Here is an 18,406-nt window from a genome sequence, read left to right on the forward strand (position 1 = left end):
TTATATAATGGTTATTTATTCGATAAAAAATAAACGTTAAACGTTTCTAAATGTACTTTTTTAGTTTACAGTTACCAAATTCTAAAACTCCTTCATTTAATAGAGCTTAATTCCGAAACCGTAACTAAAAATTTATGGGGTATTATTTCACAAGTTATTTTATAGATCAAACATATTAAATCCACAATATGATTGATGTAATTTTGTAGGAAATTAGTATATTTTCATATCTCAAGATTCGACATCCTGTAAATCTACATTTTGTTCTAAATCGAATGGAAGCAATTTGAACAATAATGATTGTAATGCATGGAAAGCAATTTTCTTGAGAAGCCACTAAGAAGCCACCCTGCAAACGGCTGTAAACATTTCAAGTTTCATTATGTTGGCGTTTTAGCGATTACTCGCTATTAAGCGTACCCGGAGTGATGGTTGGCTACCGCAGAAACGTCCGAAACGAGAAGGAAGATTGAGAGAGCACTCTTAACGTGCCCCATACCTCTAACATAAAATCAATAATATCTCCATTGCCTGCTGGATTTGCACACATGCATACTAACGTTATGTCTATAGAACAACCATGTACGGACGTTCTATTTGATACAAGTTTACGTAAAGGTATTAGTAATGATAGCATTTCCTAGGGGAACTTGTAAAATTAACGTATGCCAAATGAAATTACGATTTAACATCAAATATATCAATTTGTTCATTATTAACCCATATTTTGACATATAATAACGTAGCTTTGTCTTTGAATTCAAATGAATATAAAGGATGACAGAAAAAGAAACACGTATAATTTATTTATTCTTACTTGAATCACAATGAAAAGTATCTGAGAGTTCCAGCAGCAAAGCTGGCGAGTTTTAGAGAAGTGCTTATAATACTTTAATTCTTTTTCTAACCCTCGCCATCTCATATTCCTATTTCAGGTGAACAAAATCCTCACAAAACATTAGCTCTATAGATCAGCTCGAAAATGTCGCTTTTGTATTTCAGTTTCTCATTTCATCACCAAAGAATTTTTTTTTAATTTGGATTTCAAAGTTATAAAAGATGGTAGGTAATTATGTTGAGCTCGAGGATCCAGATACGTGACTTCTCTTGTTTTTGACAAGCTCATTGATGTCAGGTATCATATTCATTGTAGTTTTCTTAAGAATTGATTGGAGATGTTCATTCGTAAGTCTTTTGAGATGTCTATTCTTATTACTTTCATGACGGAAAAAATCTGCTCACATAAATAGGTGCTACCAAACATGCAAATTTTTCTTTCGCCATACTGTCCGATTGAAGATCTATCCTAACTCCATTAGGAAATCAACTGGTGCCTGTGAAGCTTCAAAATTAAATGGAATGTCGAAAATTAGAAATTCCCTTTCATTCATTTTGAGAAAGTCTTCAAAACGATTGTTCAATTTCATAATCAAATTTTGCAGAAGTTGAGAATATTCATAAAATTGTTTTTTTAGTTCACCGTGCCAAATGATTTTAAATGAGGGAAATGGTCTAAAGTTTGAATTTTGACCTGATTTTCCCACAGCCTCAACTTTGTTTTAAAAGATTCAATATATGAATACATTTGAGCGACAATCAGATTTTTACCCCCTAACTTTATATTCAGATCAGTCGAGTCTTTATTCATATCTACTAAAAAGGCACAATAAATCCACCAGTCATTGTCATAATCAATTGGTTTACCTTTTTCTAACATGAAAGCTTAAATAGGGTCACGTAATGCAAAAAATCTTTCTGAGCCAACGAACTTCGGTGAGAAAAGGGACAACAGAAAACTTTTTGTCCAAATATAGTAAAAAGTGCCTGAACAATCGGTGATTTAGTCCTCTGATCCATATAAAATTTACAATTGAAATTATAGGCTGCACGACATGATTCCTGATGAATTATACAGTGGAATCCCATAGAGTTGAGTTAATATTCTGCTATCAAATGCTCAATTACAGAATAAATATCATTTGCTGTTGTAGTACCTGCCAATGGAATGCTTGACTAGGCACGCGCGGCCCTTGAAATTACTTACATCCGTAACCTTGAGATTACGAGTATTTAAAACATCCGTAGAGGAATCAAATGAAGTCTAAAAGCTTTAAAAAACATGATTCTTCTTTCTGTGACACATTGCGATCGCGGGTCTTATTGATACGGCCCAGGGGCCGGAAACGGCCCGCGGGCCTTATTGATACGGCCCAGGGGCCGGAAACGGCCTGCGGGCCGTATCTTTGACATGACTGCATTACACCAACACTCACAATTACACTGTCTGACGTGCTTTTCGAAAACCAAGTTAAGTCTCAGAAATTGAAGGTAAACTAAAAAAAAATCCTGATTTTTCAAATTTGGAGAAATAGTTGGTAATAACTTTTTTGCATAATTTGCGTAAAAGTGGTTGACAGTACCTAGTGCAGGTGTGCGTTCATAATAATAATAATAATATAAATTGATAATACTTATCATTACAAGTAATCATATATTATTTTATTTTTAGGAATTTATATGGTTTTTCATCAAAAATTGCGCTAATTATGTGTAAACTCAATTTTAATTAAGTTAATTGAATGGGAAGCTTAAATAATAAAACGACCCCTTAGAGTTGAGGTATAGAACTCATATTTGTAAGGATTTTTTTTACATAAAATAGGAATATTCGAAAGAATGAGAGGTAAAGGAAACATTTCTTGAGGTACCCTCAGAACGATTTGTGTGCAGGTCAATGGATTATTATAGTGTTCGCCAAAAAGTATTTTTCAAATCGCAAATTATTTCACGTCTGCAGTAGAAAAATAAAGAAAAACACAGAGAACTTTCAATTGATCAAATCGGCGACTGCTAGCTGGCAAGTTTTTATTATATATATGAAAGAAACGTTGGTTAACAATTTGAAATAAAACAGAGACTCCCGTCAATGATTGATAATAGTTCATCATTGGACATTGTTTTCAAATCACTGAATATACGAATACGAGACTAGGCTACGAGTATTCATTCATTCGTATTTGCTCTTTTGTTGTAGATAACAATTATAGAATTTGAAGTACCTATCTCTCTATGAAATGGAATATTTCCAAAGGTAAATGAAAAAATAATTCATTTGAATGCTCTTTCTATACTATACTGCACTACAATCATATTTAGGTTATTCAATTAGTAGTTATTCATCAAGGAATTAAAATATATATATATATATATATATATATATATATATATATATATATATATATATAAACGTTGAGTTTATTGGGCCCTCTAGTAAAAATATCCATCATCTGTAGCTTGTCTTACAGTTACAGAATTCTAACAAAGTCTGCTGCTTGTGCTGGGTTCAAGAAGTTTTATATACAGCAGTCTACTTGTAACGGAAAGTTATTCTAGATCTAGATGAATTGGGATTTCTTCTTTTTCCTCACATAATCTACTGTCGTTAGTTTTTGCTGGACTTAACCTCAACAGGTGCTTCATGACGCAGTACTGATACAAATTTAATTTGGTTCACCTCAAATTCTCTTCCGGTTACGTCCCCTTCTTGTAAAACTCTTTCTAATATCATAATTCTCATACTACAGCCAATAAAATTCGTTCATACTACTTACGAATCCATTGCCTTTGTGTGATCAGATTGTATTTATTCAATTACTTCACGTTCTCTTTAACATCACCATATAAGTTGTGAGAATATGACAAGTGAGTTTATGACTTTTATAGCTGCCTGACTCTTCAATTTAATGATGTCCCACATTTCTTGTCATCTTTCATTAGTAAGTATATCTGTCAGACAGAAAACTTGCAATCATAAGTGTTAATTTAGTACCACTGCACGCTTTTGTGATGGTTATGAATTCATCTGTGTAACATTTAATGATATTATTATGGATATAAGGTGGTTTCTTGTTTTACCAATCTACCTCCATACTCAGCATTTTAATACAGTTTTTCTGTATGTTATGTATTTGAGATGTATCACCAGATGAAGAGATGTAAGATATCTGATCCTTTATTACTACAGTTATGTTCACTTGAGCAACTCTTTGAACATTGGCTTACTTCCGTCCTGTTTAGCATATAAAACGGGATTATTGATCTCTGAGACACGTTACATCCGTCCTGGAACCAATAAACTTTTTAATTCATGAAATAATGTACATGTGACTATATCAATAAACTTGTGATGTGACAAGTTTATCGATATTTGTTATTTGTCTGAATCATAATTTAGACATAATTTTATCATATGTAATATCACTAAATCTCCATAATGGATGCTTATAAAAGATATTAATCATTTAATTTTAGATTAAATATGTGATTTGTATCTAATAATGAGCATAAAGAAATATACTACAGTTTAATGGAACAGATCATTTTTTTTTTCATATCTGCTCCAGTGATTTTTGTTTCGGTCTTCAATCTTATATCGATGTCATGACCAGTTATTCAGCCTATTGATTCTTCTAACATTATCTTATGTGTTTTCTCCTTTATTTTTATCATCATCGTCTTGGTTTTATTTAATTTATTTTCATATTCTTTATCTGTAGACTACAATTGTACATTTTCAAAATTTTCCTCATCTGTCATTATTATTTGTCGTTTTGTTTTTTATTCCTTAATCTAGTACTACGGGAAACAAAGGATTAAGTATACATCATTTCTTTATTCCTTCTTTTTTTTCGATGCATCTTTCTTAACTCTGACTCTGTTTAAATAAAATTCTTAATCCGTTCATTGGTTTTCCTTATATATCCTCTGTTTTCGGAGTAATTTTTATTGAGTCGATCGAATATTTTTTCAAGATTTATAACAACCGGTGTATTTCTCCGTATTCTATTATTGCTTCTTCAGCTTTTTTTCATTTATAAAGTTCACATCTATTGTTCTTCTGTTTAGTCTGAATCTTCTATGGGTTTGTCTAATTCGTCTCTTAGTGTGTTTATTCTCGTATATAGGTTGTTTTAAAACATTCGTATGCGAGTTATATCACTGCATTAATAGAAAAAAATCACAATCACGTCATGTCTATAATGCATAGATTAATCGCAAATTAACAATAAGGTTTAGCCAATCAAAGCTTGTGGAACGTTTAAGCTCTTCCCTATCGAGCGGTCGCCATAAAAGTATTGTCACATGTTATAGACATGTGATTGTTTGGTGATTTTTAATCGATTTTTTTCGCTTAATGCAGTGATATAACTCGTATGCGAACGCTTTGAAAGACACCGTATATCTAGCTGACTACACTCAGTGGTTGCAATTTCTTCCTCTTTTTTATTACATTAGTTTCATTATCGCACTTGTCAATCTTCTGGCGCTTCTCCTAATTTTTATGTTATGATTTTCACTGTCTCTGTTATTTCCAGTTCTGCCTTTCTTGGTTTTAGTTTTCTGTATTGCCTCTTACATATTCAGTAGTAATACTCGACCTCCTGGACGACCACTTATAGTATGAAAGCTGGTCCTCAGCATCCCAACTACTCCTGGCAAACCCTTGATGAAAATACAGGACCTAGTCCTAACGTAAGAAGAAGAAGATATTCAGTAGTAGGTTTATGTAACTAATATAACTCTCAAACTCATTCCACATTTTTAGGTTGGTATAACCAAATTTATGTTTCTAAATGTTCTTGACTTTAGGCCTAATAATTTTTAAAAAATAGATAAAATTTGACGTTTCGACTTTGTCAGTGTCAGTATCATATTTTGATCAGTGTCAATATCATATTTTGATCAGTGTCAATATCATATTTTGATCATATTTTAGTAGAGACTTGATAAAAAGTCGAAACGTCAAATTTTATCGATCTTTTAAAAATTATTAAAAAACTAATTTTGAAACGGAAGATACCTAAAATCAAGAACATTTAGAAACAATAACATATCAAAAGGTCTAAGAAATAAGAAATTGAAGAAATTAACCAAATTTACTTGCTTTATTGTTAAGCTTTGATACATTTAGATTTAGAATTTGCTTTTTAGAAACTACTAGTATTACTAGTATTATCAGTACAAATTAACTTGAAGCATGTTCATCGAAGTCACATCGATTAATTGTGTTTTTTTGGTGTTGACTGAAAGGGATTTCCAATTAAGTCGACCGAAAAGGGCGGATGGGTGGTATCGGATCTTTTTGTTTGGTTAGTTAACTCAAAGCAAAACCGCAAGTACGGTTACTACAATGTTTCTGCTAACGAGCAACAAATAAAAAAGAGACTAAAGTCGAAACAAGAGAAGCTTTTGTGAAAAATTATTTTATTATAATGAATCCTCTCAATAATATATAATAGTGAATGCACAGAGCAATTCAATAATGAAATTATATAATTATATATGAAATACGGAAATTAATTGAATGGAAAGAGAATATTTGTATAGATTGAATATCCACTAAAGTTTCACTTCATTTGAGTATAGCTTGAAGAAGTCTATACGAATTATGAATTTATTTTGCTAGTAAACGGATAATTATAAAAATAAGTAAGAATGAAGTATTGATTGAAAGATTTATTTTAAAGTTAAATCGATGGACCTTGCATTAAATGGACTGTAAAAATTCATTAATGGGTATATGAAAATTTGAATCCAAGAAATGACAAACATGAAAACGATGAATTTGGAAAAACGAGTATCGAATCAAATATGAAGTTTTTTTGCAACTTTAGTGGATTGAAACGAAAAATTTCAATTCAACCCAAGTGGGAAATGTAGAAGGGTCGTTTACGGAAGAACAGCTTTTTAGTTAATAACACCTTTGCTATGGTGATTCTATTGTTAGGTTAGGTTAGGTTAGGTTTGCCCTATGTTTCTGATATAATATATCAAAACTTTATGTTTATCTATCACCATCAACTATGCCTTTCAAATTATTATCCCATAACATTGAAGAGTCAATTCAAATGTGGTGTTGGCTGAACAAAATTTATATATATTCAACTTATCTTTGGAAGCAAAGCTACAGGACATACATCTACCTTAGTTAAAACAATATGTATCATTTCGTTTATTGTGCTTGTGATACGAGGTCTGGCTATTAAATAACAGGACTGGCGAGACTTGTTACTAAAAAGGGTTTTATTATAAAAATTATTCTGCATTCGAATGCTTCCCTTGAATATATTCCCCTCTCCTCACCACACACCTTTCCATACGTTTTTTCCACTGATCGAAGTAGTGCTGGAAGTCTTCTTTGGTGAGCGCCTTTAGGAGCTCTGCCGTTTTTTTCTTTACCTCTTCCATTGACTCAAATCGGGTCCCTTTCAAAGCAGATTTTATCTTCGGAAACATCAAAGTCGCACGGTGCCAAATCTGGTGAGTACGGCGGGTGTTCGAGCACTGGGGTTTGCTTACCGGCAGCTGCATTTCCTGGTACAAAATCAAGCCGTTTTTACGAGCTTGTTATCGCAGTGTTGCCAAAACTGACTATCTGGTTGACAGTCTGACCCTCTGACACTAAAGCGCTTACACCACTCAAAAACACGCGCATGAGATAAATAATTGTCCCCATAGGCCTCTTGCAACAATATCTACCACTCAGTCGGAGTTTTTCAAATTTAACGAGAAATTTGAGGTTTTCGGCACGAGAAAAAACCACGTTCGTTTCAAACCCCTACTGCAAAATATTATAATAGTGTAGAATATTCACAATCACCAACCTTGGGATAAAAATCCGGCTTCGATGAGTTTAGCTTCCATGAGCAAATTTGGAATGAGCAGACAAAATGATATGGCGATATGAATGAACGGTGCGGTTGGACCACCGTACCTAAATAAACCGCAACTACCATTTTTCAACAAATCGGGCGGTTCTTTGCTACAAGTTCCATCTTGTTTACCCAGTTTGTACCCATCGTTAGCCAAATTACCAATCTGAAACAAAAAATAATATTCAATAGGTAAGAAATACTTTATTGGAATTTTGGGAAAAGAAATTTCACTAGCTTTTAAACGTTTCATATTTTAGAATAAACTAAATTCTAAATGAAGAAAAGACCATAGTTTAGGGAAAAGGTCCCGTACATACTTCTATCCAAATTAGCCGTCTTAAGCATCTAGCAAATTATAAGATAGAGCCGCATCTTTACCAATATATTATCAGTTGTTTGGTTCGTCGAGTCATTTTGTGGCCCTTATTATTTCAGTTGGTACCACACTACCCTCCTATAATGCAGCCCTTTTGAGGAAACTTTTCGTATATCAAGGCCATTCCGTGAAACATCATGCATAGAAATGTCACCATTCATCACTAAAAGAAACAGAAGGGTCTCTCTCTGCCATAAGCTCAACACTTTACAGTTTGGTTGGACTGACCAGGGCTCTTGAAAAATTTTACCCTACCCTTGGTCCATTTGATTTTTTTGCATTTTGTTTTCTTCAACATAATTTGAATAATATTTGACTAAAATTTTTCATCTGTGACACCTTCACGTTACCTTGAGCCGTTATAATATTTTTTAAAACACATCGCACATTTTGTGCACTTTACATAGAAGCATAAATCATAGTTCAAAGGATAAAAAAGAAAATTTTGTTTCTCAATATTACAAATAGGGCAAAACTTCAAAAAACTATGATGAAAATATTTATTTGGAGTGAAAAGTGCAAAATATTATGTTTTTTGTATACGCTCCGGGCCTTAGGGAAAGTTTTAGTGGTAAACTTTTTATTTTATTTTTCTTTATATCCACACCCCTTATAGATTGTGAGAACAAAAAAAAATTTTTTGGGCCTATGGGAAAGTTTATCAAGTTTGGTTGGGGCTCAACGTGTTAAAAGGAATGTTGGAAACGTGTTATAAACTATTTCCAAACTTTATTGTTACCATTTATTTGCTTTACAGCTCTTTTTTTATATATTTAACCACTTTTCACAACAAATCTTTGATGAATTTATTTTGTTTTGATATGTCAACATAGATATGCCTGAATAAACATGACCTTCAATGGGAATGAGTATTTGTGAAGTTAGAGTAACTCCATTTGACTCACATTTCCCTGTAAAAAACAACCTCCTAGTTTATTGTCAATTCCCACTATTCTTTTCGACTTGCAACTTAACACATAGATTGTAATTTTGCCGCGCCTACGAATCTCTTTAATAGAACATGATCAGAGTACATAAAATTGGAAATAAACCATATCCATATTTAACTGCAAAGCAAAAGCTCTACTTGTATATGAAGCGACTTCTAAGTATAAGTTTCGTCCATTTATTTTATCCGCATTGTTTGTCTGTTGAAACTTAGCCGCAAATTTAATTTCATGAATCCTAACGACGCATCCGTTTTCGTTATCGAGATTTACACACATACTATGCAAGTACGGTGTATAACGCGAATGTTCTGTATACGAAATGACGCTTTCAATATGCATACTCAATATATGTATGTTTGCACATATACCAGCTATCTATTCGATTATGGACGCAACAGCGACTGGCTTCATGGAGATTTCTATTGAACGTAAAATGAGGCTAACAGGGTTGTACTGATTTACGAACGTATTTAAAAAGCCCAAAACGGATAAATTGTTATTTAATCTTAACTTAAAATACTGTCTTCACCCGATTGAAAGTAAAAGAAAAACAGCTCGGAATTAGTTTCATTTGCAGCCTTCAAAATGGCTTCGGGAAGTTCTTCGTCGGAAGAATCCATTAATATTATTGTATCGGATTCGGTTTAATGTGGTTTAATTTAAAAAAAGATTCCACATATTCGGTCACTTTCAAGACGTTTTGAACAACTTTGACGTTTTAGTAACAATTACAAGGTTATATAAAAAATATCTGTATTATTTCATATTTTCAAAAAATTAAAAATGCTACAAAAAGCTAGAAAAAGTTTAAATTTTATTTGATGGACTATTTCATAAATATTTATTTACCTGTAGTAACAATAGTTATAATCTCAGAAGTAAAAAACTATCTAATAAGCTCAATTATGCATAATTTTACTTTCCAGTACTAGTGCGGGAAAGTGACACTTTCAAAACTAAAATGCGTGCGGGAAAGTGGGTTAAAACGCACGGTCGTAGAAAAAACTATATTCATACCAATCTGGTCGTATGGAATAGAGCTATGGGTCTACAATAAACCTTCGAATAGGAAGATTCTCCAAACCTTCCAATCCAAAACACTCCATACATTGAATAGAGATCCTTGGTAATCAAACAATTCATAACGTTCTGAACATCCCACTAATCAAAGATGGGATGAAGAACTATTCCACAAGTAAAGAGGAGATTGAAGAGAATATGACCAGAAGATTTACCACAATAAATAATCTGAGATGACTGTCTATTAATAGTTTCTGACTCACTTTAGAGCACTTCTTGAAATCATCTTGTAGCTTGTTATCGCTAACTGAATACAACTAGTAACTGGAGTTTCGTTCACTAAAACAACATCTCTAACAATAATATTTACAACAACAATAGTAATATAATAATTCTTTGATGGCTTGTCAACTCACAATAATAATTGTCTACGGGCTGAATTCCTTTTAATCTGAATTATCGTAGAAAGGTTATAATTCAAAAATACTAGCAGACCCGGCCACACGTTGCTGTGGCTGAGTGATTTGATTTGAAATAATTCTGATGACAATACCATTGCTCTCTCTTCTGCTTGTTCAATGAAATTATACTGGCATCGAGTTGTTACACGTTCTTCACATAGAATAGATCTGAAGAAATTTTGGATCTTCATTTGGCATTGGCATCAATGATCCAATTTTACGATATACCTGATTTGAATGTGGTCACAGAATTGCGACCATCAAATGACAAATCACAAACTTTGGATGCTCCAAACGACGTCATTAGGAAGCCAGGATTAAATATTCGTGTCTTACGCAAAAAATAATTTTGATTCATATTAAATGCCAGAAAGAAGGGATGTAAAAGGTTCAGATGGAGTAGGGAGTGCTGATAATATAACTTTTCCTGATGCGCAACACATGCCGGTTGTTTCATTGCGAAATTTTTACGCCTGACAATAATTGCATATTTTGTCCATCGCACCAATAGTAACTTTGGAATCAGCCGAGTAATTGATGTCTGGTTCATAATTAAATGCAAGACGAACAAATGATCCGGGTTGGTTCGATGATTTTCTCGGTTTTGTTCTCTATATGAACCTATGTGTTGTTGACGTGCCACCCTGGTTCTCAATGCATTTTCTTGTCGACGATTATCACGCTGTTCTCCTGCACGAATTTCAGCTATGCGAATTCTTTGAACTGCATTTCTTTCTGCTCTGTTCGACTAATTCATGAGCTCTTCAACGCGTGCACATCGAGTCTTGTTACGGGCATTGAGGTTGGATTTTTTGGGTGGCATTTTACTAAAAATAGTAATTGAATTTTCAATGTGAATGAATCTCGCTATTCTCTGAATAACTGTAAGTTACAAGTGAAAAAAATATGTACGCAACGAAGACAAAATGAAGAATGATTTGAAAGAAACGGCGTTAACAGGTATAGGCAAAATAAGACATGTATAGTGTGTAGTCTAAGAAAATATAACACATTAAAGTGTGGCGCCATCTATGAGGAGCAAAGGACAAAATTTTACAATTCTCTGTAAAGAAATTCGCTTAAGGCGCCATCTGTACCAGACTTACGGAAACTACGATTAATAACAACAATCAACGTTGATGATCAGTTTATTTTTAATTATCAATTATTGAGACCATTAATTTAAATAATAACTATCCTATTATTTGAGTTGGACCAAATTACATATATATGCCAGCTTTCATAAATATCAGTTGACTTGTTTTTGAGTTCATTCGGAACATACACACTGAATTTCTATACATTAAGATGCATCTGAGGTTACAGTTTTCTTTCTTTTCTACCTGTCTTGTTGTTCACGAGTCGTATCTTTGAGTCAATATGTCCATCTTTTGGAAAAAATTAATAAATTTTTCTTTCTAAGCTAATTCGGCTAGAAGGATTCTAAAGAAGACTAGCTCTTACTGTTATATCCAGGATGCTTGAAACTGGTACATGAGTTTATTGAACTGAAACAAAACATTCTGAAAGCTTGGGAAGAGCTTCAAGCAAATACAAAGTGGAGTTGATGCTACCGGCCAAAGATAACAATCGTCTTGGATAGACCAGTAGTCATAGAGCTTCTCTGTAATCAGTTCCAAAATTCTTTATTAATGCTTAAGCATATTTAACGAACAAGGTACGAATAATATCCTCATATTGAGATGGTAACTAAGCCGTATTGAAATAGAAGAAAATGAGAAGTGATAAACTAACAAAGAAAGTCGCCAAAATAGACTTTTGGAAATGAGAGCGTTTTTGTGAAATTAGCACCGATATAATATTGGAAACAGTAGATAATAGGAAAGGATAAAATATTGGAATACAACTACGCACTACTCTAAAGTTTCTAATAGAGGTTCTAACAGAATATTATCACCAGAATGAACGCATCCAGAATCTCAAACTATTGAAAAAAGACGACTACAGATTCTGTGGATCAGAGAAGTAACGTGGAAGACACTGGATGAACCGTATCCAAATCAATAACAGGCGAAGGGCCTGAAGTTTATTGAAGGATCTCAGCATCGATATACACTTTTAGATGGTTAAATTTGGTTTAAATAGAGAATGTATTTCCTGAACTAATGTTGGTAAAAAATCTTGATAATAAACAATGTAAGAGATTCGCTTGAATCAATATTAGTATCTTTCAATAGACAGAGAAAAGTTTATAGTTTTTTAGAAATGTTATGAGGTTTGTGCTAATATAAAGGTCTACTTTTTTATTGTCCCATAATATTTCTTAACCGCAAACTGATATACTTATTCGATTATATCGCAGCATTTTCAAATCCAGTTTATATTTAAATTAGATTGATGGAATGGTATCTAAAAAAATGAGGTTACAGGCTACAAATGGAGTTATTTTGAATATTCAGAGTGTTTGCATAATGTTCAAAGCACAAATTAGTAATTCTGTAGTCGAATTAACTCCGACTTCAGTTCCCGCAACATAAATAACATACCAGTGATATGCGGAATAAAATTCCACAGGAAAACGACTTAATTTGTGAAATTATGCAAATTTTGAAAATATCTGAAGAAATGAACTCATATAAAGGTTACAGTTGATACTTTTTTTTCGATATCAGTCGATTTTGTTATTTCTGCTGATAACAATTATTAATATTTTTCAAATTTCTGAATTTTTTTTATTAATCACTTATTTCTTCTTCTTCTTCTTCTTATTTTGAGACTATGTCTTGTGTTTTCAAAGAGGCAGCCTAAGTTGTGACTCCGAGGACCAGCTCTCATACCAGCACTTTGGTGGTCTTCCAGGCGGTCTACTTGTATTGGGTCTCTCTTCCTTTGCGATTTTCGCCAGTCGATCGTCGTCCATTCTATTGACATGATCTCTCCATGCTCTTCTTCTAGTTCTGGCCCATCTCACTATATCCGGAATGTCACACTCCTTATTCTGTCTCTTAGTGTTTTCCCTGTGATTGAGCGTAATGTCTTCATCCCGGTCGTTCTAAGAATCCGCTTAGTAGTCACAGTCTCCGCCCTCGTTTCTATGGCGTATGTCATTACTGGTCTGACACAAGTTTTATATATCCGTGTTTTGCTTTCGATACTTAAAAATTTATTCCTCCATATCACGGTTCGAAGGAATCCTGATATCCTATATGATGCTGCTGTTGTTTGCGTTTTGACTTCTTGTTTCAAGTTCCTATTGCTCGTGATGTTAACCCCTAAATATTTAAAAGACATAACCTGCTCTACACTTCTATTATAAATTGCCAGTTTGCATCTTCTTGGTTCTCTCGCTCTTGTCAAGGATTGTGTCTTTTGTGTCGATATGATCATATTGAATTTTCCTGCAACTGTTTCAAATCTGTGTAGCAGTTTTTGCAGATTATCCTCATCTTCGGATATCACAACCGCGTCATCAGCGTAGCAAACTATCTTAAACTCATGTTTTCCCATTCTGTATCCTCTGCCTGCCGTTTTGACTTCTTTTATGATTTCGTCCATTATAATGTTGAAGAGTATTGGGCTGAGACTATCTTCTTGTCTGATCCCTGTTGATACTGGCATTTTACTGGAGAGTTCGTTGTTTGCTCTTACATATGTGCCATTTCCGTTGTTCATGTCCCGAATGATGTTTATTGTCCTTTGGTTTACGCCTCGTTCTTTTAGTAGCTCAATGACGTCATGTAATCTCTGTCAAATGGTTTTGTTAAGTCTATGAAGCATATAAACGCGGTTTTATTATACTCTATTGCCTTTTCGGCAATCTGTCTTAAGATGAATATAGCGTCTATGGTTGATCTATTTTGTCTAAATCCTTGTTGTTCTTCGCTCATGCCGCTACTTGAGATTTCTTCTGCAATAATTTTTGTTAGTAATTTTGAAGTCGTGCTTAGGAGGCTGATCCCTCTATAATTATTTGGATCTTTCTTTTCCCCTTTTTTAAAGACGGGGATCGTTATGCTTACTTTCCATTCCTCTGGTACTTTTCTCTGGTCGCATATCTTGTTGAACATGACATGCATTTGGTCTATTAATTCATTGCCACCATATTTCTCTTACTACAAAATAAATTACACAATCAAAAAACAATTCTCTAATGTCTGGATATCATACTTCGCACGTGTCGATTCTCAAAACTTTTCCAAAGAATTTCCATATTAAGTTGGGAATTAAATGTATCAGTTGTACCACTTTCTTAAAAAAATTAGGTCCAATGTCACCAAGTTCGTTGTCAGATTGATTCAAATGGAAGTAGGCTCATCTTTTATCATTAAAATGCATTGTCATTAAAAGACATTAAAATATTCTTTGTTGATCAAATCATGTCCTGAACAATCATAATTTTGTAAAGAGAGAATTTGACTCATATGCCAACATAGGCGTTAGCTATGGAAGTCGAAGCATGCTTAATTGATCGATATAGACTGATGGTGTGATATTACTAATATTTTGCAACATGCTCTCGATATTGAACTCTACTAATTTTTTGTTGTATATTTATAATATAATAATTCTATTCAAAATACTATCAATAGCAAATACGCCTTGATGCACATTCTAATGCTACTAAATCTAAACGTTCTATCATTGTAAAAATTACATCAATCTGCACTAATACTAAGCGTCTCAAGTCCAATAATTCTTTTTTTAAGTCACTGAATGAGACCTAAGGATATATTAACTACATCTCTACATAAAACGTCCACGTTTAAAAGGTTTTTCTAATATCTAGTGACTAAAATTTACTACAGGATACCCAAGGAAAACTAACACCTTGTTTCCTGTCAGAAATAAAATAAAATGAGATTAATTAAAGTGCCGGCTCGGGTATGCTTCATAAATTTTTTTATGGGATTCAACACTTTTATCGAAGTACTAGCTTTGTTATTTCACTGACTATATTTTATCGTTTATTCTGTCATAATGTCAAATGTAAGTTAAGTTTTAACTCTGACATTTTGTTAGCTACATTTTTAATGATTTCTACAGTTTTATCAAATATTTCAAACATTTTATCACATATTTGTTTGAAATTAAATATCATTTAAGGGCTTGTAATGGAATCCGGTCCTTAATTTGAAGATATTCCATACAATACGACACGAGCACGGAATGGTATAGAATGATATAAAGCCGGAATATAAGGACATCTTTACACGCCACGTACATCAAATGCTTCAAGAATTCTGAATAGAGCAAAATGGTTGATTTACTGTTCAATGAGTGCTTCATATCTATTGAGTACATATCTCTACACAAACGTGTAAAACACAAATTAAAAAGTATCGCATTTCTATTAAGAAGTCAATAACTCATTTATTGAATATCGTAACTACTTATTTGAAAGATGATTATTCAAGTTGAAAATGGCTTAGAATATAAACTGAGTTATTTATATAAAAAACTGTCTTTGTTGCGCTATTGTAATTGAAACAGCTTAGTGTATATTACTTTATTCCAGACAATTTTGAAGACTTGATAAAATACCGGAATAAACAATCTGAATATTGATATATAATATATATTTACAGTACAACTTTTGAGAAACATCTTGCTGAAGGTTCATTACCAAGATTCCTCAGCTCCTGGTTATTTTCTAAGCTCTCCATTTGATTTTTTCCTCAAATATTTTTCTCTGCACTTCTTCATTTGATTAAATCCATTTTCCAAATATGACTGCTAGTTGTTTCACTTTTCCTTCAGCTATTTTTTTCATTTACTTCATTTTATTCTTTATTTTTATTTGACAGTGCTGCTTCCAACTTTTTCTATATTTTATTTTCTGTTTTCTTTCGCTTCAATTTCTATATATTCTTTTCCTGTTTTTCCTCTACTTTCCTTTCTTCTGCATTTGTTAAATCCCGTGTTTCACTTCCGTTTATGACTGTTGGTCGTTTCATTATTTGGTGTATTCTAGTTTTGGTTCCTCTAGATAACTAATATAAAGAAGATTTCCCGGTTTTTCTTCCTTAGCTATTCTTTCATTTAGATCAGTCCGTGCATCTTTTTTTTTATTTACTAGTGTTGCTTCCAACTTCTTCTATCTTTTATTTTCTGTTTTCTTCCGCTTTAATTTCTATATATTCTTTTGTATCCAAAGTTCTTCATTTGTTATTATTCCCTCAAAGATTTTTCTTCCACTTTACTTCCTTCTGCGCCTTTGTTAAAACCCAGGTTTCATTTTCTTATGTTACTGTTGGGCTTATTATTGTTAGGTGTATTCTTATTTTGAATTCTGTGGTTAACTAAAATAAGATATCATTAATGATCCCGCGGATTTACTTCCTTCCGCTGTCCTTTCATTTGAGTCCGTTCTTCCTTTTATTTTATCAGTATTGCTTCCAACTTCTTCTGTCTTTTATTTTCTGCTTCCTTTCACTTCAATTTCTATGTATGCTTAGCACCAAATACTTTCTTTTCTCCTAGTTTATTCTCAATTTATTGCGGAATGCTCTTCACTTTTCCTTTCATGTTCTGGTTATTAATGTTAAATCATCTACATCTGTAGGGTACCGATAGAAAGAAGAAGTGGAATAATTTCATATTTTGCATTAGAACAGAACCTTATCAGTTCGATATGGGTTGTTCTAATGCGTCAATAAATTTTCATGCCATTGGTTGGCCTTTGCCAGCAAAGAAATTTATCTTTCTTCTCGTTGACTTCACATAAACTTTACCTGCCAAGTATTGACTCTTTTTATTTTCAAAGAATGTTACTTGATAACTTGTCTTGACAATGTAAACAAACATGTAACGTGTAAGAGGTTTGGACGCTTTTTGCACATGTGAAAAGTCTAATGTAAAACTTTGTGTTTGGTGCGTTGTTAAAAATAAATAAATTTAATAATGACCAATGAACTTTGGAAAGTGATAAATTTTAATATCTAGTTCGATGCCGTTGTCATCGGCGTGTTGTGTATATCGACCCTAACATTCTGTTACTGCTTCGGGGCCAAGGTGTGGAGTCAAAAGTTCACCAGAGGTCAATATCGATTTGAAATGTTAAGTAAATCAATGTCTTTGCAGATTTTTACCTTCTAGTCTTCCAACTTAAGTTTTTATTCAGTTTCTGTTTGAAGTATAAGCAATATTGACAATAATTTTTACTACTCCTAGATACGAATATCGATGATTAGTCGTTTTACCGAAAGTTGTTTGCCAAGGAGAAAGTCTGTTGATGAACGTACGCTCAAAAGGAGAAAGAAAAATTTTCCTTCTGAAAAGTTAGCGACACAATTGTAAACAACTCTTTGTGTACTTTGAATATTTCACGGTGTGTGTGAAAAACCGTGATCAGATTTTGTACATTTCGCATTCGCATGTGCTGATGTTCGCATGGGTATTTCAAAACGCAGATCCGATTAAGAGAAAAGCGTGACAAATAAGGAAATTTATATTGCATGACCAACCTAATACTATTGTATATTTCAGATATAAAATGGATTAAACATCAATTCAAAAGAGATATTTTTCTATATTTACATGGTTTTATAATGAAATTTACTTGTTTATAGTAGCAGAATCCTGAACTGACAAAAAAAGTTATTCTAATTTCAATATTAATTTTTGGTAGATATATTATTGTTTCTTTCTCACATAAAAATTTCATTTTTAGCTCTATAAGTCCCCGATTTCTTAACAGCTTACAACTAATCATCTCTCAGACACATTGTACTGGATTGGGTGATTGGGGTAGTCAGAGTGTGATCGATATGGTAGCTATAGAGGTTATAAATTCTCTGATAACATGTCTTACAAGAAAATGAGGTCTTGTATGTTGTGATATGAAATGATACTTCTCCACTACTATTTTGATGTAACGCCAGAGTAGATGTTACCTCTGATGGAAAGAAATGATAATATTTTAAC

General features: G+C 32.9%; 1 protein-coding gene across 1 annotated transcript in view; it reads right to left on the bottom strand.

The window, feature by feature from the left end:
• LOC130444031 (protein tincar) overlaps window positions 1–18,406 on the bottom strand; it is a 153,231-nt gene that overhangs the window by 70,430 nt on the left and 64,395 nt on the right. The window contains exon 4 of the mRNA XM_056778998.1: window positions 7,665–7,878. Within this exon, the coding sequence (XP_056634976.1) occupies window positions 7,665–7,878 (214 nt within the window). The remainder of the gene's footprint in view (window positions 1–7,664; window positions 7,879–18,406) is intronic.

This window comes from Diorhabda sublineata, chromosome 5, assembly GCF_026230105.1.
Source record: "Diorhabda sublineata isolate icDioSubl1.1 chromosome 5, icDioSubl1.1, whole genome shotgun sequence".
Lineage (NCBI taxonomy): Eukaryota > Metazoa > Arthropoda > Insecta > Coleoptera > Chrysomelidae > Diorhabda > Diorhabda sublineata.